Source organism: Pempheris klunzingeri, chromosome 3 (assembly GCF_042242105.1).
Source record: "Pempheris klunzingeri isolate RE-2024b chromosome 3, fPemKlu1.hap1, whole genome shotgun sequence".
Taxonomy (NCBI): Eukaryota; Metazoa; Chordata; class Actinopteri; order Acropomatiformes; family Pempheridae; genus Pempheris; species Pempheris klunzingeri.
The window spans coordinates 3,250,601-3,271,122 of record NC_092014.1 but is presented as its reverse complement, the minus strand read 5'-3'; the positions used below and the strand labels follow the sequence as shown (position 1 = coordinate 3,271,122).

Sequence of the window (20,522 nt, the reverse complement as noted above, 5' to 3'; positions counted from 1 at the left end):
GTACTGTTGTAATAGGCAGTTTGTTTGCATAATGACGCCTTTCTGAAGTGCCTGGAGCTTAAAGCCACAGGGACCTGTGTTATTATGCCTGATCTTAAACCCTATTACATGGTAAAACCTAACCCGTGACTACTGCTCCGAGCTTGGCCTCACTTCACTTTACTTAGAGGAAGAAAAAGAAGAAGAAGAAGAAGAAAAAAACTGCAGGCCTGTGTTACATCTGTCACATATTCAGCCAAAAAAGTCAACCAAAATATTTTGCTTTCAGATTAAAACCTATACATGGAAACAGTAGCTGGCGCCGGTTTCTGTGAACATCATCTCTGGGAAATATAAGTAGAGGAGTGGCTGTTAGCTAAGCAATCCCCCCTTTTGTTTTTCAGCCTTGACGAGCTCTCGGCTGGGCTGCGTTCCAAAGCTGCTTCTCCGTAACACGCTGTTCCCCTCCTATGGAAAGTCCATTTCCTGTCTCAACCAGGAGAGGAGCAGTTAACCTTAAACTCTTCACCTCCTCGAGGACTCTCTCGTGGTCATTTTTAAAAGCTGTGGATACGAGAGTCCTGGGCAGCTTGTCCCCGCTCCTGTTTAAGTTTCTGTTTCCTTTTGCTTCTGGGAAATGTTTTGCTCGTGGGCTGTGCGAGTGTAGAACTGTACTGTAAACAGAGGATTCCTGTCGCTCAGCCGGAGAGGTTTCATCGTGGGGCTCTGCAGCTTTTTAAGCTCTGATGCTAAAGACTGATAGTCTGTGGCTTTGCGAGATGCAGCACATGCAGCTTCTTAAAGAACTGGTCAGGTTCATGTGATCATTTTACAGTGAAAAAGCCAGATGATCTAGGAGAAGGTCGTTGCGGCCAGTAGAATAAACCTGTTTGGTGAAGGTGCACTCTCTCTGCCGCTTGAGAAGTAGTTCCTCCCACTCTGTCCTGAGGCTTGGGAAGCTGGCGAGGCTGCCAGCGGAGTCACAGGATCTCGTGCTGGCAGCGGCTCCCTTCACATGCCCTCACGCAGCAACAAACAAAACGAGAGGAAACAGCTGAAAACAACTGTACATATCCCTGAAGTTTCTAATGTTGCGCAGCCCCCATCTGTCACGGCGGAGGAGGACGCCGCCTTTGGGATTTAAGAGGGATTCCACTTTGAGTGCGCAAGTTTGTCCTGATGTTTTCCTTCTACTAAAGTGGTGTTAAGTAACAAAAGACACCATCTGCTGTGTACATTCATCTATATGCCAAAAACTGATCTGCAGAGAACACAGTGAATTCTTGCCACAGATCCAAACAACAAACAAGACATGACGGCGGATTTTACGCAGCTAGTTATCTGGTATAAGGGTTGTATTGATACTGTAGCATTACTCCTCTTTAAAAAATGAAGCATTTTGACTTTTTTGTATCGTGGAATATCCCTTTAACTGTAAAGCTTTAATGGGGAGTGGCCAGTTTTGGCAAGGCCACTTGTCTCTGCTCACATTCCTGACTTAGTTTCCCAGAAAGTTTCTGTTTATGTGTACCTGGAAGCAGGAGGCAGATATGAGAGAAGGAGGGGGGGGGGACTGGAATGACCCAAAGATGTCTGCTGTTTGGTCTCTAACTGTTTTCATGATGGTCATTACAGGGTGGGGTCGGCCCTGGGTCGAGACGAGGAACTGCTGAGACTTAAAGCGTACAGAAGTGATGCTCTCAGCCGAGGCAGGCCTGGTACGGACGGTGACTTTAGGTGAACTGGATGATTCTCATCTGAGTTACTTCCTTCGTTGGGGCGTTTGGTGGAGAGAAGTAAGCAGAAACTTGTCTGTCACTGATTTCTCTTCCTGAGAAAGAGAAAGTTTAGCTTGAACCCCTGGAGAGCACACACACAGACAGAAGAGCTTTACCTCATGTTCCTTGAGATGGCTGGTGTCACAGTTGGGCTGCTAATGAGGAAATCTGTGTTTAATGCATTAATTAATTAATTAATGTCCGGTAGTGTTTGGCTGTGATCTGCTGTTAGTCACCTCTGTGGATAACTACCCTTTACTCTGAGGACCTACTTTCCTCCATATTTGGCTGTTTTGCTGGAGCAAGTAGTCAAATATTGCCCCCCCAGCCCCCGGCTGTGTTGTGTTGTGGCTCTGCTGCGGCTGCCGGAGAGGATCTGCTGTCCACCAGTGCAGTTCACTTCCAAATCTATTTAAATGCTGATATTTATAGTCATCTAACACGAGTCAAACATCCAAAGGAATAATTTGACATTTTCAGAAACGTGCTTGTTCGCCTCTTGCTGACTGTGCAGCTTCAGCCAGTCGCTCAGCAGCTCGTAGCTTAGCGTAAAGACTGGAAGCAGAGGGCCTCAGCTAGCCTGGCTCTGTCTAAAGGTAGCACACTGACCTACCAGCACCTCCAAAGCCCACTGATTAACATACTTATTTATGGGTCTGGGGTTTTTTTTTGTGCAGGACTTTTTAATTTCCTTGACCTTTCAGTCTCAAAGTGATGAAAGGGGTCCAGGAAGTCACTGCAGGGTTCTGTTTTCAGCATCGTCTCCATTGAGGGTCCAAGCGAGCTGAGTCGATTTCTCAAAGAGCTGTCCGTCGTCGGAACAGCCGAGCTACCGTCGACAAACCTGCAAAATCAAACAGCCACGTACAGAGAATCAGGACCACCATCCCCTCAGCATCCTCCATCACTCCTTTGTGTTTGTGTCGCATTGAAGATGATGCGATGTCACCGTGACAATCGGCTAAGAGTGCCATGCTGTGGGAAATCTGGCCTTTTGTTACCTTTTGGACTGAGCTAGTTGTTTCCTCCTGTTTCCAGTCTTTATGCTAAGCTGAGCCGTCCCTCGTTTCATCTTTAACCCGAGGCAAGAAAGCAAATCTCACAAAACTATTCCTTCTAATGAAGCATTTACATTTGCTACTGACTGCTTTGTCATGTCGCTACTTCTCCAAAATGTGTAAAGCAGGAGAGGGGATGCCTGTGTTTTTCCTTCAGCTGAAAAACACCGATACAAAATGAGGACAACAGGCTGTTGTAGTGCAGTAATTAAAACCACTACACGGTGCTTGTTAACACATTAAAGAGCAGCAACTGTGTTTTCAATTTGGTTGTAAAACGCCCAAAAAAATGACAGCAAAGCGACTCTAAACTCCACGTTTGACAGAGATGGTGAAGGTGATGCAGCCACATGCAGTCGTCATCTGGGGTTAGCCACCGGAAAAACTTAAAAATGATGTGAAATAACAGCTTTGATTATCGATTAATCATTTAAATAATAAAAAAAACAACCAAACTTTGGCTGTTCAAGCCTCCGATATGTGAGGATTTGCTGCATTTCTGTTGAATATCTCTGGGTATTGAACCATTAGTTGGAAAGACGAGCAGTTTGAACCCCTCAGCTTTGGCTCTGGGAACTCCTGTTGGGCATTTTTCACTATTTTCTGACCTTTTTTTTTTAATAAACTAAACAATGAATAGATAAATTGTTAGTTGCACCCTTATTGGCCTGAACAGTTTTACAGCTGCCTCTGTTCTGTGCCCATGCTGGGATGCCTGGGTTAACATACTCGAGGTCTATAATAGCCCCTGCTTGGAAAACACTAACTTGAGTCGAGGAAGGCGAATGGAGAAGTAGCGCTGGGAGTGATGCGGGCAGGGAGACGCTGTTGGCCGGCCTCCCTCACCACCTTCCATGTGTGTGGAGTGGGGTTTTGTACCAGGGCGTTGAGGCGTTGTGGACCGGTGGGCTGAATAGACCCATCAGTAAGCCTACACTGGTGGGACGCTGCTGACCTCCGGGTGCCCGTCCCCGCTCTGCCCCAGCGCTCACATTGTCAGAGACACTCGGGCTTCTCCGGTTTCAAACGCGACAGGCCTCTGGGCAGAGGAGGCCGGGGGAAACGGCACTTAGCCGAGGCTTCAGAATAGTTTATCTGAAACCTTTTAATCTCCTCGTCCACCACCTCCGCCCCTCTTTCACACTCTGACAGCTGCAGAGGAGGAGGAGGAGGAGGAGGAGGAATCACTGCTGCTTGCTATGGCAGCCTGCATCTTGATGCCCCCATCTCCTTTGTCACTGACCTGGAAACCTTCATCTGGGAAGAAGCCAGATGGGGGAAGTTGTCGGTTTAGACCTGCAGATCCACATGAAGTTTTCTTATCAGTGAAGCTGAGGTGTTGGTAGCTGGCTGAAGCTAGCTCCAGTTTGTGCCTCTCGTGTCATATCACTAGTTTTTAAGAGCTAAGCATCTGTCTGAATGAAATATTGATCTCTGGTGATCTTTTAAAAACTGAGGAGGTCCTCTGAAACACCCTGAAAAACCTGTTTCCTTTACAAGCTTGTAAAGGATTTTCAGATTTTTTAAAACCATGGCTCTATCTTTACACATTTTAGGTCAGATTTATGACCAGTGGGTTCAAAAGATCCAGTAGATTTCCTCAGCAGGTGACCACAAACCTGCTATAATCGCTGTAAATGCAAACCTTTGGGGCAACTTCGCCCATCAACATATGTGTACTGAAAGTGTTTTTGTTACTGACAGGCTCAGATTGATATTCAAAGTGTCTACGAACATTACACAAAGGATCCCTGCAGAGGTAGACCCCTAAGATCACTTGTGTTTAACCAGAAACGGCACTTTAATCACTTGGTTCAAAGCCACCAGACTCCATTGACAAAAACAGTAATTTTACCTCACAGAACACAGGACATCTCCCTAGTCTAGGTGCTGTGACTTTGGTGTTTTAACATGTTAGCTGAGATCCAAAGTAAGTCTTAAAACCAAAGTTACACAATAATACAAACAAACTAACCACTCGAAGCAGCAGTAGACCAGCAGCTCCTTTTGTTCTGCAAGGTAAAATCACTGTTTCTGTCAGTGGAGTCTGGTGGCTCTGAGGAGTGCAACGTAACAGCTTTTTCTGGTTAAACAAGAAGGATCCTACAGGTCTATCTCTGTAGGGATCCCTTCTGTAATGTTGTTAGCCACTTTGAATAACAATCTGTGCCTTTCAGTGAGGAAAAAAAGTACTTTAAGTGGAAGTACACTGATCGGGCTCCAGATTACACTGCAGCTATTGTAGCTCTCTTGCAGCCTGTTCTTGGCTGCCAGCTGAGCCGAATTCCAGAAACTTCTTGTACATACCAGTCATTTCAAACCCAAAAGATGTCAAAGTTCAGCCCAGGTTTAAAAATATATAGGTTACCTTTTACATTTCAAACATTTGCCCATATTTTTTCTGCCAAATTTAGAATAGTTTTGGTTATTTTGCATAAGAAATGTCTGTATTTGTGTTTATCTCAGTGGTTTGAGGTGGGCGGGGCCCAGCTGAAAAGAAGGGATGTTAATCAAAACTGCTAAAAACCACAACCACACATTCCTAATAAGTTTCTGACTGAGGTAAAGATGTTTTTTTTTAAGCTTAAACTTTGATTGTTGTCTACTTAGTCATGAATTTTCGATGACATCGTGAAACATGCCAGAATAAAAACCACGTTTTCAGGGGCTTTAACAGCAGTTAGTGTTGTATTTTCAGAATTGTCTCTCAAATAACATTCAATTAGATGCATTTTCTCAGAGGGTTTTCACCTGTTTTCCAAGTTATGAGTCCCCTCTGAATAAAAAAAAAACAAAAAACGATGGTAGCTGGAAGTGGCACATCTACTTTGCTTGTTTTGCACGTCACAAGAAAAAAAAAAAAAAATATGACCTCTCTGAAATATCGCCAGAGATTTGAAACACAGATGCTCGGCTCTGCATCTCAAATGTAATATTGATGTACAAGAGGCAGCTGAGTGAGAGAGAGAGAGAGAGAGAGAGAGAGACACCTCGTGGCTTTCACCGAAACCAAGTCAGTCGTTTCTGTCGAGATCGATGAGTCGAGATCAGAGGCCGGTGGTGGATGTGAGCAGGAAAAGGACACAAAAAAAAACATGATGTCTTGTTAGAAATTCAATGATACTTTGGTATCCGAGGAAGACGTCCTGTGGAGGGAGTAAAGACTGAGTAATCACATCCCTGCTGGGTCTTTAACCTGTCTGAAAACATGTTGAATGATGGGAGGAAAGGAAAATCAAGAGACTAGCAAACATTCCACAATGCCATGTCATATACTGTACAGCAACCCTTACTCCTCTTCCTCCCTTTTCCTCCCCTCCTCCCCCTCTGTCTGTCTGTCTTTCAGTAACCCAGTAATCACAATACTACAGTAATACTTCGGACCTGTTAACACATTAACACATCTTTATGTACAACTCCTTTGTCAGTTAAGTAACCTTTAAGAAAATAGTACAAAAAAAAAAACAAACAATACACAAAAAAAAAAAAATTACAAGAAGTGCCGTACAAATAGAAGCCTAATATTTTTTGTTTTGGTTTTGTGTGAGTGTACTGTACACCTGTATAATGTATATTTTAATATTTATACGCAGCTGTTGTATTAAAGTATATTTTTAAAATAAAAAACGGGGGCTGTGTCTCTTTAATTTACAGTGATGTGGTCGCATGTTCTTCGACAGAAATATTCCTGTAATGAACATTTTACATGCCACCGTGATTAATTGATTCATTTCTTTTTTGTTCATTATACCTTACAGCACCTTTGTAGCAACAGAAGTTCATGAATACTGCGCAGCACCAACAGCAGGTCGCTCAGAGTCACTGCATCCGTTATGAAAGAAGCTTTTACATAACTTCATCCTGAGGACCCGCACAGGCCCGTTTGAAACTTTTACTGGCAGCGATTGTTCTGCGGGGTGGCAACGACTCCCCACAGGATCCAAGTCGTACCAGCTTCATGTTAACAAGCTGGTCAGCCTCCTCCTCCTCCAGCAACTTCATCTTTAATGGCATCAAACAGAAAAAGTTCCCCCAGTGCAGTGGAGGTGAATTTTGCAAGTGATTTTCACATCATTAAGATGAATTATGTTTTAATCCACAGGCTTCACTAAGGACGGCTGTTATTGAGCAGAAAACTCTATAGTGGCAAAAAAAAAAAAGCTGCACTCAAAAGCCTCCCATCAAATGCAATAAAACTACAAATGAGGATAATGGCGCACAATTTCGATCAATCTTTTTTCTCCCAGAGAGCGTTCACAGTGTTGGGCTGTGGAAGATGGAGAACGTAAGAAGTTCAAATCCTGCTCATTTTCTCGCTTCACAAAAATCACATCCAGCCCGTCGTGGTGTGAAGTGGATGTGATTTGGAACATACTGACTAATTGAGACATGAATGTCTCCAAAAAAAAAAAACCCGGGCACATCAAATCAAACTGATCTGCGTAGCTAAACGCCACCAGATGCAAAGTGAGAAAATATGTGATTTCTTTTTTTTTGTTTTGTTTTTTAAACGAGTCTGAACTGACTCTTTAACCTCGTCTCTAATCTAAAAGCCTAAAAGAACAGCACTTCTAGAAAAACCCCAATAAAATCTGTTTTTTTTAAAGCTCTCTAGTAGCTTTTCTGGAGCTTTCAATCATTTTTGGTGAGGAGTAACATTGCTGTTTCTGAATTTCTATCCACAGGTAACATTTCTAACCTGATTGGGGGGGGGGGTGCAGTTGATTAATAGAGACATAGAGATTGAGTTTGTCTGTAAGACAGTGCTGAGGGTACAAAGCCCACTAATCCAAACACACACACACACACAGGACTCCAAACTGATTTCACTACAAAAGGATCATTTATTGGATTGGAATTGTTACTATTCACATTGGTGGTAAAGTACCTTCATTAAAAACATCATTATAGTCAAGTGTCCCCTCCAGTGAATTACTGTTCAACATTGCACAATGCCCAGCGCTGGAAAGACGCGCTCAACCGTTGGTCCCTTTTCAGGAGTCAAAACATGAGAGGAGCAGCAGAAATCCTGGAAAACCACGTCAGGAAGAGCTCCACAGTTTCAGGAGGGCGTCAGAAATCAGACACAAATGAGTCTGTCAGTGTTGAATTTGGTGTTTCAGACGCTCCCGTCGCCGACTCTCACACACACACGTGGAAAAGTATTTTTTGAAGAACAGGACGAGGGGACGAAAGTCACCAAACGCACACTGACAGTTTGACAGGGACGTGTCAGAGCTCATCTACGTCAGGACAGATGGGAAAGAGAAGGAGACCGAGCGTGTACGGAACATATTTAGCACAAAGTGGGAGGAGGTTTTGAAGTTGTAGAAAGCTCCCAAACTGTTTCCTTCTGGCTTTTAACCAAAGCACAGGTTACAAAACAGCTTCTTTTTTTTTTCCCTTTTAAAACAATGGAGTCATCATCGTTTAATCTGATGAATCATGTTCCACACTGACTCTCACTAAAATTAATTACAAATTTGGATGTATTGAAAAAAACAAACAAACAAATGATTTAACTTCTCAGGAAGTTTCATCAGGTTTTACTCAGACACATATTTGCATCGTCATGGTTTGCTGCACAGCTGCATCAGTCCATCACTACAAGAAAAATAAGTCAACACAGTGGCTTCATTTACAGCTGTGGAATACAGCAGACATCAAAAAGACCGTTTTTTAAGGCCTTTCTCCACAAAAATGGCTTTAAAAACTGTATTAGATCTTCTCAGGGCTGTTTTCCATGTCACAGAATCGATGATTTTGATCTGTGGCAAGAAGAGTTTCTTCCCTTTCATGGAATTATTACGTTCAGAAATCAAATGGCATCTGCTTCAATTAGGCCTCCGGGGTCTTCATCTGCTTTCAGCGCCTCCGTCCATCCAAACACTGAGCAGATCTCTCCGCTAATTTCAGCTAAAATGCCTCTTGGCTCCGTCTTTCCTCTGATAAAAATCTTGGCTGGACAACAGTGGCATTCAAGTATCAAAGCGCAATCTGAGGCTCTCGCTCCGCAGCTGACATCATCGCTCTGCTGGACTGCTTTCCAGAAACTCATCCCGGTCGTGGGGGTGGGGGGGGGGGAGAGAGAGAGAGACAGGGGTGTAGATGAAACACTATGCTGCACTGCTGTGATGCCACCACACGCTCAGGGGCAACTCTGAATCGCTCTGGAGGCGTGAACATTTTAGCGGAGGAAAATCGGTTCCCAGCTTAGTGCCAGCCTCTTCACCTTTTCTAATATCAGGTTCAAGTTGTCACCAGAGGAAAGATACTCCACAGTCACGTGTACACGAAAACACGTCAAGTTTGGCCTCAGATGAAAGGTTCACTTGTTCCCTGAACATCTCCACAGTAGCCATTTTGGGAGCATTCGGTATCAGCTTGTCAGGCTCAGCTTTGCATGGTCAGACTTCAGCTGTGCTTTAAGCTAAAAATCAACATGCTAACATGCTAAAAGGTCCATCGCAGTTAGTCCAGCTAACTGTAACAGTGTCAACATCTCAGCTAAGAGCAGCAGGTTAATGTTAAGCTTTTTAACACTGGTGGTCAGCATCCAGTTCTTCTACGTAACCACCTCTAACTCTGATTCTGCAGACTTTATAATAGAGAAGTGCCCAAAAAGGTTCCTGAATGACTAATATCATCCAAACTTCAGGTCAATTAAAGTAGTCAAGTAAATATTTTTTACCCTAAAATGGCCGACACCGTAATCATACAAATGTTTTGTATCCAATGACGTGAAAAAGTTGGTTTCATGTCTCTCAATCGTTCTGGTGTGTGAGCCTTTATCTTAAAGTACAGCTGGTTAGAGGTGTCTTGGAGGTATCTTCTCATGAAATGAAATGTCGGACGGGTGTAACTTTGGTGGCACTGGATTAAGCGAAGTCACGGCTGCAGGACTGGTGGAGACGCAGCCTTCAACACACCTCTTGACCACACGGATAACTTTTCATCTACACTTGAATTTCTTCTGTGCCCTCAGACGGCTTCTCCTGAACGGATTCTGAACGGTCCTCAAAGTCTTTAACGATTCCATCTTAAAATTCACCGCCTCTCGTCTCGTCGCTCAGCAGTGGAGATATTTATCGATTCACTGAGTCCAGGTTATCTGTCCGTTAAACGAAGCCGAGCTCCTACATGGAAACACGGCTTTGGATCTAAGGAGGTAAATGAATGAAAGCTCTTCAGTCCTGTTATGTCAAGTTGATTCTTATCTCCCAAAATTGTCTTATAGAGACCTTATCTTTCCCGTCTGAGATTGGCCAGACTGTGTGTGAGTGTGTTTAAAGCTGCATGATCAAAGAAAATAAAGAGGAGTTTGATTTCCAGGCTCATTAAGAACCGTCTCAGTACTGTGAGGAAATCTTGGCTCTTGATTGACCGAGTCTCACCCTTGGCTGGCGAGTAATTTCCAGATTTCTTATCCGTCCTCCACACTCACATTCATTAGTTACAAGTTAACCCTGCAGCTTATCGGTTTACCACCTCCCATCAGATGTGCTTCCCTCAGGGGAGGATGGCCTCTCCCTCTTCAGCCCAGAGGAGGTTCAGGGCCTCGGCCTGCCGCTGCTCCCGCTGGTGGATCCTCCGCAGGCGCAGGATGTACAGCAGGATGGCCAGCAGCACCACCAGGATGCAGAGCGAGAACAGGTGGTGGTTGTAGACGAAGGAGGAGCGCAGCCAGCTGGGGTGGCTCTGCCGCAGCGTTTCCTGCTGCAGGTCCCTGGAGACGACACAGGAGGGGCAGCAGACGGTGTGAACAGACGAGAAAAATAAACTAATCCTGAAGAAAAACTAATCCTCACTGACGAACAGAGCAGGATCGGCTCTCTGTCTGTGTCCTTCAACATAAAAGAATCCAGTTATCCCAGTATGGAGTCTCTTACGTTAGCCTACACCAACCTGAGTGTTTCAAAGTTCATTAGAGGTTTTAAGTGGAGGTGGTTAAGCTACTTTACTGAACTACCATTATCTAACGTGGGGACCCTCTGTTGATAAAAAAAGACGACATAATTAGTAAATCAACGTAAGGAGGAATTACTTCAAGTGGAAAACCAGCCTGTGGTTCCATTTTTAATCTGGTTCATCTTCTATTGCATCACTTTTATGCAGCGTTGGAGGTTTTATTTCTGTCTAATAAAGAAATAAAAAATGCAGCATAAATACTTGAGTCTAGAGGAAGGGAGGCACCCTGATAGAAAGTTTAGATGGGTGGGGTGGGGTGGGGGTTAGTATTCTTTCATTATGTCACACTTTGCATGTTCCTCGGAAACAAGTTGCTCATTTGTTTCCTGAGCCTCAAGGGTAAGAGGTGCAGGACAGCTGCCAAGTCTGCTTATTAGAAGCAACCTTTGGGCTTTTATGGTGAAGTTGCTTAGAAATATTGGCAGGTGCATGTTGTTTTTAAAAAACCCTGAACATTTAAATGCATTATAGTTTGGTCCCGCTGTTATTGGCCAGTTGGTTGCTTATGAAATGCGAAATAAATGAAAACATATTTATAGAAACTGATTACATGGCCGCCTGTTTGGGGCTTTTTTCCTTTTATAAATGAGCACCATGTTGTTTCTTTTGAGCTTGTTTCCATAGACCTGGTTGCTTGTTTATCTCATGAGATCACACTGGGTAGGAGCTGTAGAAATAAAACTATCGCTGTGGCAGTGTTACAAGGTGGAAATCATACCTATTCCTGTGAAAGCATGGTGTCCTGGTCTACATGTGTGTGTGTGTTGTAATGATGGAGTTACCTGAGAGGCAGGAAGCGGGTTTTAAACAGGATGGCTCCCAGCGTCCACTGGACCTCCTTGTCGTAAACCAGCTGGGCTGTTTTCAGACTCGGGTAGTTGGTGGGGAAACGGAAGCCAGAGTGCAACACCTCGTACATCCAGGCCGACTTGAAGCACTGATACCTGGGTTAACAAGAGCAGAATGACGTGTCAGAGAGGGAACAAGTGGAAGGTGTTTATTCTCCAGGTGTCTGCAAAGGAGACGGTGAACGTCAGACGGTTGTTCAGCTGCATGTCAAGCTGTTTCAGACTAGTTTCAGTCCAAATACAATAAACAATGAAATTGCGTCAACATTATTATGCCAAATGACCCCATAGGGCCTTCGTGGACTTTGGCAGCAGGAAAGATTCTTAACTAGACACCAGTTGGGTCCTAAAATACAACATTGTGGGAGCACACGGACCTACTTCTCCTGCTAGACTAAATTGCCGCTGCTACTTTCCTTTCCTGCTGCTAGAATTAATCCGACAGTGACTGAACAGCACCTCCTTGTGGGCAATCTGCAGCCTGATAAATGTGAATTGGTGAGTTTGTGACTAAATAAGCTTCACATCTAAAAATAAACCCAGATCTTGATGTATCCATTAGAAAATATAGTGGGTAAGACACAATAATCTGGGAAGGGGTTTACATTTTTCAACTTAAAAATGCCAATATGCATCATTTTAAATAAATGAGAGTTTTGCAGAGAATAAATGCACAAAGAAGCAGGTAATCTAGAATTAGAAGTGAAAACCAGCTAGACACCCAAAATCAGCAGAAAACACCATGAAAGATGCATTTCATTCACACATTATTATCACTATTATTATAGCTTGAATGACAAACGAGGACGAAGACAGTTTGGAGAAGAGAGAGAAGAACCTACTTGAGTCTGCTGATGTCGGCCTGCTGAGAGAAAAGCTTGTTGTCCAAACGCTGTTTCAGCGTCGACCACTTGGTGGAGCAGTAGTCCTGCAGGGCGAAAGAAAGAAAAAAAAACATCGAACACAATCAGTAAACTTTCTATGATGAAAAAAATACATTTTTCAGTCAGCTAACTAATGTAATGTGTGTCTGCATACCATAGCAGCTTGGGAGTACTTCTCGCTGTCATACTGTCCTCCTAACCTCAGCACGTCCTCCGTACAGTAAAAAAACTCGGAGAAGCCGTAGAACTCGCTGTTGCTGAAATTGATGGGAGCCTGAAAAAAAAAACGTGGCATTAAAAGTAATTTTTTGGGGGATTTCTGCTTCGTGGAGAAACACATCAGGTCACCCAGCGAGCAGTGACTTCAATGTGAGCTCATGAGTAAAGAGCTCCCCTGTAAAAACAGGGTATCAAATGAAGGAAATGCATCATGAATGAAATGTTAAGACATTATGCCACCATATTATGTTAATAATAACCTACAGGCAGCTCTGAAAAATGACTTCCACTTATCATAAACGCTTTGTATCAACATGTAGATTCGTACCTGGTAGACGCCCCCTAGTGACATGGTGCCGTTGTGGAGGCCCAGGAAGGGTCGCACCGCCTCTTGGCACTGCGTCCAGTCACCCTGACCCCGCAGGTACAACGTGTGGTTGTCCCTCACGACCGTGTCCGACAGACCGGCCGGCAGACATGGGTCCAGGTACGGTTTGTCCTCACTGAGGCCTGTTTGTGTGGTTAGAAACCTGGCCAAAAAAGAACAGATGATTTTATTCTAGGTGCAGCATTTACAGTAAATCTGTGGCCTCATTTTAGAAAATAATCATTAAAATAGACATTAATTAAACTACTTAAGACTTCAATAGCATTTTAATTTGGAGATATTATTATAATTGCCATAAACAACAGATTGCCAATCTAGGCCGGCTTGTAAACTCTTTTTTTTTGTCATGCACCACCTGGTTGGATTTCACAGAAAATATGCACGGTGTGCTTTATGCTGCTGCTGCTTTCACTGGAGAACACAGCTGAAACTTTCTCACACTGACAGGTGTTGGAAGGAGTAAAGCGCCGACGGGAGACTGAAAACATTCTCACATGCCTAACTTTAAAGAGCTAAACATTGACGAGCGTTATGAGAAATGCAGTGTTGATATTTAAAAAAAAAAAACAGAGCAGCTACAAGATATAAAATGTAAAACCTGTTCTTGGCCACTGTGTTGTTGACCAGCTGGTCCTCGTAGCGCTGCCTGGCCATGTTTCCTCCGAAGCCGATGAACGTGGTGACGTAGACTCTGTAAACGTGCTGCGTGTGCTCGACGTCACAGCCCAGATTAAAATCTGCGAGGACGCTCTTCCCTGCCTCCACCTGTGGACCAAACCATCACAAGGGCTCAACATAAACTCCATCGTAAAAACGCCAAGCAATCAGACGTGAGGACTTGCTGCTTCTTCGCTGTAAAATGAATATTTTTGTGGGTTTGAGATGAGAATGAAAACAAGTGTCTCCGTGCACTTCCTTACTTCTTGTGGTGAACTAAGGGTGATGGCACTCGGCACCTCATAAGCGATCTGAAGTGAGGCCCCACCCATATCCATGATGCCCACTGTGCGCCGCCTGCTGATTGGCTGCTGGTTCTGAGACCCCGCCGTCACCTCGACTGTGGCGTCCTCTGAGAAACACGGAGGAATGATGGTTTTTTTCGTTAGTTTGTGATTGCGTCTGAAGAGAGTGACGTCACAAAACAAACATGAGTGAGTCATGTTACCTCTTCACACTCACCCTCATCAGCATGATCAAAGCGGCCCAGCACAAAATTAATGCCAATCCATGCATACACTCCTTCACGGTCAACAGGCGGCAGGAACGTGTCATCACAAAAAAACAGGCCGTTAGAAATGACAGGCTCAAGGTTAACGTTGTAGTCTCTTAATTCAGTGAATCTACAATCGAACCAGGACCAGCAAGCGCTGGCTTCATAGTCATCTCACCTTCCTGTTTCCCGGAGATGACCTCAGCATGGGAACGGGAAAAGAGGAAGTCAAACTCCAGGGGAACGTCGGTGACCAGGTCTTCCAAGATGGCCGCCTGCAGGCTGCATGCGGAGAAACAAGAAAGAACACCAGGCAATGCTGTGTGCAGTCAAGTCTAACACAATACCTCTGGAATGAATACCAAATATGTGGATTTCATTTTCGTGGAGGCTGAGATTTAAAAAAAAATAAAGAGGCGTCAGTGAACTGCGATCGAAACTAGAATGTCAGCTTCCTTATTTTAACCACATGTAAATCACATAGACTCATAATAGTTTAATTTAATTGTTTGTTTTTTGTGGTATTTTGCCTTTATTGGACGGACAGTACAGTGAAGAAGCAGACATGTCCACTACTCTATCACATGCTGTTCCGTCTACCTCTCTGGCAGCAGCCTCATGCCAGCGGTGCAGAGGATGTAGAGCGGGGTCTCTTTGTGTTTGTTCTCGGGGACGTGAGCAGCAGCAAAGCTGAGGAGAGGGTGGAGGTAGTCGCTGGCCTGCGCTGGTGTCTTCGCCAGCGTGGAGATACCTGAGAGGGGCACCAAAACAGCTAATTAGAGATTAGACATACAGGATCACTAATTGTGAAGCCCAGACCGAAATGATCCGTCTCTTTGTCTCTTTAATGTCGAGATAAGAGAAGATGAGGCCGTAAAAGAGGTCATCATGGTATCAGGATCTATAAAGGCCATAAAAAGACTGACGTGTTCTTGGTTGTTCAGTGGAGCAAACTGCACATTTAGCCATCTCGATCCTCATCTTATCCATTCATGTATTTATGTTTCTAGTGATATTTCCAAGGACAGCAGCTGTGAAAGCAGGTTCTTTCATGAAGGCTGTTACATTATGTCCCAGGGTTCAAAGTGCCACGCAGACTTAAACTGCTGCTAATGGAACAAACCAACTGTATCTAATCTGTCTGCTGTGACGGAGATAAAACGGAGTCACAGGAACTGAAAGTTATCAGAAGTTATGCACAGAAGAACAGCATCACAGTTGTCTCTTCATTATTTGATTATTTCTCCTTCTTTCTACTGTCAGTTTTCCGTGAATGCTCTCTCTCTCTCTCTCTCTGATCTTTTCACACCCTTTGTCTTTCACTTCTTTGGTTGTGAACCAACGGGAGAGACGATAAGTACACAATGGCACCATTATAACGGCACACAATATATAGAACCAAGTTAAAGAGGTGATGTTTGAATCTCAATTTTTGTCCTTTCGACACCAATTTTGCTGCATTTGCACAACACATGACAGTTTAAGTTTGGTTTTGAATTATTTCAAATACTGAAATTAAATTTGGATTGGCTGCTTCATAATCAGAAACGTCCACTTTCTTTCCCAGAATGCACTGCCTGTCAAAGGAGCTGCAGTAGAAGACCGAGGAAACATTCATGAATGAATCGTCGATGCATAAAGACAACTGGATACAGCGTTGGAGGCTCAGTGGCACAGGAAGTCAAGAAAGACTTCCAGGGTATAAAAGTACCAGGATCTTCCTCATAGTTTGGCTCGTGGAGCAACTAGCATCTCGGTTAACTTCCTGTTAACCCTCCACTTTAATGAATGGGGATAAAATGATTTATTCTTGACTTGATTTGATCTTGAAGAATAGAATAAATCAATATCAAATCAAGACTTCCTAAATGTTATCAGGCAGAGTGGATCTAATTCTGATGGTGAAACAAGTCATTTTGCAGGTTGTGACTCTTAAAAAAAAAAAATGTATTTGCTGATTTACAGGCTTCTCTTTTATGGAAAAAAGTATTTTTGGGCACTACGTAAATTTGGCATCAAAGCCTGGCGCACTTCCCGGGGAATGAATATAGAGATTTAAGTCATCAGTAAGCCAAGAGACAAGCTTTGCCTGCCTAACACACTTTAACAAGACAGCGCCAACGTCCACATAAGAACAAAGTTATGATCGTGATACAAAATGTAACAAACTCATCAACAGCTCAGGTCCTCACCAGGTTTGATCTTTTTGACGACTGGCTTGCGGTCGCGGTCCTTCATCTGTCTGATGTCCAGCAGCGTGTGAGGGTTACCGTTGTGGGGGGGCCAGTAGTACACAAAGACCCGAGAGCCACTGCTGCCACAGTCCACCACGATCCCATAGTTCAGGGCAGGGTTGTGGACGTCAGTGGCCTCCATGGACTCTGCGATGGAGAGGTACCTGGTGGAGAACAGGCACAGAGGTATTATGAGATAAAGAGTATACTGCTGAACAATGAGTGTTTATTTTCATGTTTAGCTATCTGTGATACAAAGGGGAGAGAATATGATGAGTTTCCAGTTCACATTACTCAAAGACTCTTGGATCTTTAATCACAGCTCTGTCGTCCACTTTCACTAAGGACGACTTTAAAGCATGATTAAAGAATTTGTCTGAAATATGAGACTGAAATAATTATTAGCATCCTTACACCAACACAACAATACCGTACCAAACTCCCCTGTCTATATTTTCAACGTACATTATTATTGTCTTTGTATCTTATTTTCAGTTTTGTTATTAACAGATGTTAAAACTGACTGACATGTTTTATGGCACTCTGCTCCTGACAGTTCATGTCTAATTAAGCTAAATTTAGTTAGGAGTAATGAAATAAAATCGATTCACGCAAGAATCTCATTTCTTGTTTTGTACGATTCTGACTCGATTCACAAATGTCAAGAATTGATTTTCTAAATGTCGGTTAATATCGTGGTGTTGATGGAACGATGTGTGGCGCACATAAGCTCAAGTTATCCTGTAACTCATCTTCAAAAGAAAGGCAGCAGTTGAAAGCATTTTAGATTTAATGGCTAAATAATTACCTTCATGAGGCGAATGTTAAAGGTCCCATATTAAATGTGTGTCACATTTGTCACATTTTTCAGTAACAATGTGTGAAAACACACAGTTTAGATCTTGCTACTATTATGATGTTATAAGGGCATGGACATGTAACCTCCTCCAGACCAGGACACACTGAAAAATGCACAGAATGTGTTGTAAAGTGATGAGTTGCGAAGTCTTTATACGTCTTGTTTGCATCTCCGTCCGTCCTTGGTTACTAAAGAAAGCACCTGCAGTCAGTCTCACAAAGTAAGTTCGAGCCACTTCTAGCTGTCTGGCTTCAAAAACAAACTTGATAACGGTTCTCACAGTGCTGATTATCAGCTGGCTCTGTTTACCATGAACTTTCCAGTCTAGGTACAAATGTTTCCAGCTTTGCATGTAAGGGGGGGGGGTGTACTAAACATCCAATCTCATTCTCAAGAAGAAAAGCTGTTGATAATCTTCAATATCAGCTCCAACGTAACAAGGCCTAAAGGCATCTGTACAGCTGCTTCTGACATTTTCCTTCTCCAATAATCAGTAAATCTGTCTCCTCACTTGTTGAATTGGGCCCTGGGTCGCCGCTGCGGGTCCCACAGCTGCCTCTGGTAGGTTCCCAGGAGGAGGAAGGCAGACATGATGAAGAGCAGCAACAGCAGCAGCCTCTGCCTGGGAGCACAGCCCAGAGACAGCAGGGACACGCTGCAGTACCAGGAGGCTGGCAGGCAGGAAAAGGTGATCCTGTGGAGGAAGAACACGACGAAGAACTAGTATTTTAAAGTAGTTTTAGAGTTAAATCCAGCCGTAGACTGGATGTCTCAATAATGCTCTTATAGAGGATATTACCACTTTATTACCTTGCCATATGTCCACGTAGGCAAAAATACAAGATGCCCCAGTCGTCACCTCATGGTGCCTGCAGTCTGGTTTGGATGCTGTCCAGAGCTCAGACTTGTCTTCTGCATGAAGGGAGGAAGAAGAAGAAGAAGAAGAAAAGGCTCAGCAGTGCATAACGGTGCTGACATCCCTCTAGAGTCAACATTAGCCCAGCTAGGCTCAGTTCAGGTCAGTAGAAGATTTTATAGTTATATAACATTAAAGAGAGTAGCTGTCCTATTGAACGGAATGAACAACACACAAAGAATACATGTTCTGTGTTTTCCACTTTAGCTACAACACTGGTAACTACTAGCTAGGTTCTATATCTATTAATGTAAGTTAGCAACTGTTCCCTTACAAACCGGCTAACGGTACTTAGCTTGTATCATTATCCTGTCACTCTGATACAAACGTACCTAAACATCCTCCGCCATGACAGCACAGTCCGTCCGTGAAATCTGATTTTTCTTCGACGGCAACGATGATAAAATGTTTTCCTCTCTCGCTGCGGTTCACGGGGATTATTTTTTTAAAACAAGACGACGGAGGTAAAGAAGAGGAAATGAACCGAGGATTCCATCACACTTCCGGTCGGCTTGCGTGGCTACGTCATAAGATACGATACGTCTGCTTGCATTCAGGGGGTGTGGGAAAACGTAGCACTGCACATGTGAGTTAGCCGACTTCTGGTAACTGGAAAGAATACAATGCTTTTTTCTTTTGGTTTATGTTTTAATATCTCCAGATTTGGTTACAGGGTGGATTTTGAATTTGGGGTTGATTACTTAAGTCACTGCTCTGAAGGTGATACTTTTAAATCGGTTAGAAGCTTAAACTGCTTCTAAACGGGGGGGATTGTGAAAAAAACTGTGCATTTGAATGAGTGATACTGTGTCTTACTTTGTACCACACACACACACACACACACACTCTTATGTACATAATGTAGGAAAATGTGGTGATCAGTGAATGATCGGTGATCAGTAATACAACATAGGCTACAATATCATCATTTTGGGACTGATTCTATAGATAGATAGATAGATGGATCTGCCACACACACACCCCTTCACATGAAACAAACATTTCACTTTCACTTCACACAAACACACTCAGTTTATGACTGACACACACGTGTGTTTGTGTGCGTGTGTGTGTGAGAGACAGAGAGACTGTGAATAACCACTGGGTTTTGACTCGCTGTTATAAACCACAGACACAATGAAACATGCTTATGTAGCCTATGATCTACAGTTTACAACATTACAAAGAGTGGAAATCTTATTCTTAGTATTTGGCTCTCAGCTGAAGGTAACACATGCCACCATGTGGCCATGACAGAACATGCTGTAAATGATTTGATAGCCTCCGTGACTGCCACCAATCCCATCAGTCAGTTCAACCACAGTAAGATAAGATAAAATAAGATAAGATAAGACTTTATTGATCATTGATTATTTATTGATGAAATTTGCACGTTACAGCAGCAACAGAGGCAAGATAGGCGTAAATAGAAAAAATAAAATAGGAAAGCAGGACAAAGACGACTGATAAATATACAATAACAATATTAACAACAATAATTAGTAGTGGATCATTTGAGGAGTAAAGAGATAGAAAATAGCATATTATTGCTCTTAGCTGTTTCTGTCAGTTTTGTTCTGTAGACAAACTGTCAAAGGTGCGTTACAGTTTTAATTGATTTAAACATACTGAAGTATCAGAATTTATTTTTCTTGGCAGAATACTCACAGCATCACGAGGACTACTCTGTCTACAATATCATAATAAGAACATACAAAGTCATTGAGGGACATGAATTTGAATCAACGTCTCATTCAACTATTTTTCTTTTGGTTAACAATGGAGGGAATTAAGTTTAATTTATATTTTTAGTTTACAGTGATGTGAGCAGTGTTTACAGTAAAATACATTCACCTGACCTCCATGAATAGCAAATTCCCAAAATGTACTGATATCTAAAGGGAGTAGAAGTAAATTCACATATTTAAAAGCGTGTAGAAACGCTTTTTCATTTTATTTTAAAGTGTTTCATGATGATAATTCCTACTTGGGACGTCCTGAGTGAAACACTTCCGGTACACAGGCTGCATGTGACCTCGTGATGTTACAAAATCACACTGACGCTAAGGCCACGCCCACTTACCCAGCCCGCCTGATTTACAGACCGGGTCGACCAATCAGAGCTGGACTCTTAATGATTGACAGCCAGTCTGACGAATCAGCTTCCGTTTGTAGTGTGAG

The 20,522-nt window shown here is 43.2% G+C and overlaps 1 protein-coding gene across 1 annotated transcript; it reads right to left on the bottom strand.

Moving 5' to 3' along the window:
- Positions 1-7,636: 7,636 nt before the first annotated feature.
- On the bottom strand, positions 7,637-18,786 carry LOC139199437 (ectonucleoside triphosphate diphosphohydrolase 7-like). The gene is made up of 14 exons (XM_070828509.1): positions 18,674-18,786; positions 18,236-18,337; positions 17,937-18,119; positions 16,525-16,730; positions 14,933-15,083; positions 14,511-14,614; positions 14,302-14,361; positions 14,043-14,191; positions 13,721-13,887; positions 13,063-13,264; positions 12,670-12,789; positions 12,474-12,559; positions 11,566-11,727; positions 7,637-10,541 (listed from the first exon to the last, which is right to left on the bottom strand). Exons 2-14 carry the CDS (start codon positions 18,241-18,243, stop codon positions 10,325-10,327), a joined length of 1,815 nt encoding a protein of 604 aa, XP_070684610.1. The 5' UTR covers positions 18,244-18,337; positions 18,674-18,786; the 3' UTR covers positions 7,637-10,324.
- Positions 18,787-20,522: the final 1,736 nt, after the last annotated feature.

What these genes read in the sequence shown, in the direction of transcription:
- LOC139199437 (XM_070828509.1), bottom strand. An exon ending in CACTAGGGGGCGTCTACCAG is followed by an intron (nt 12,790 to 13,062) that starts GTACGAATCTAC and finishes TTTTTTTTTCAG; the next exon opens with GCTCCCATCAATTTCAGCAA. An exon ending in ACCCGCTTCCTGCCTCTCAG is followed by an intron (nt 10,542 to 11,565) that starts GTAACTCCATCA and finishes TGTCGTCTCCAG; the next exon opens with GGACCTGCAGCAGGAAACGC.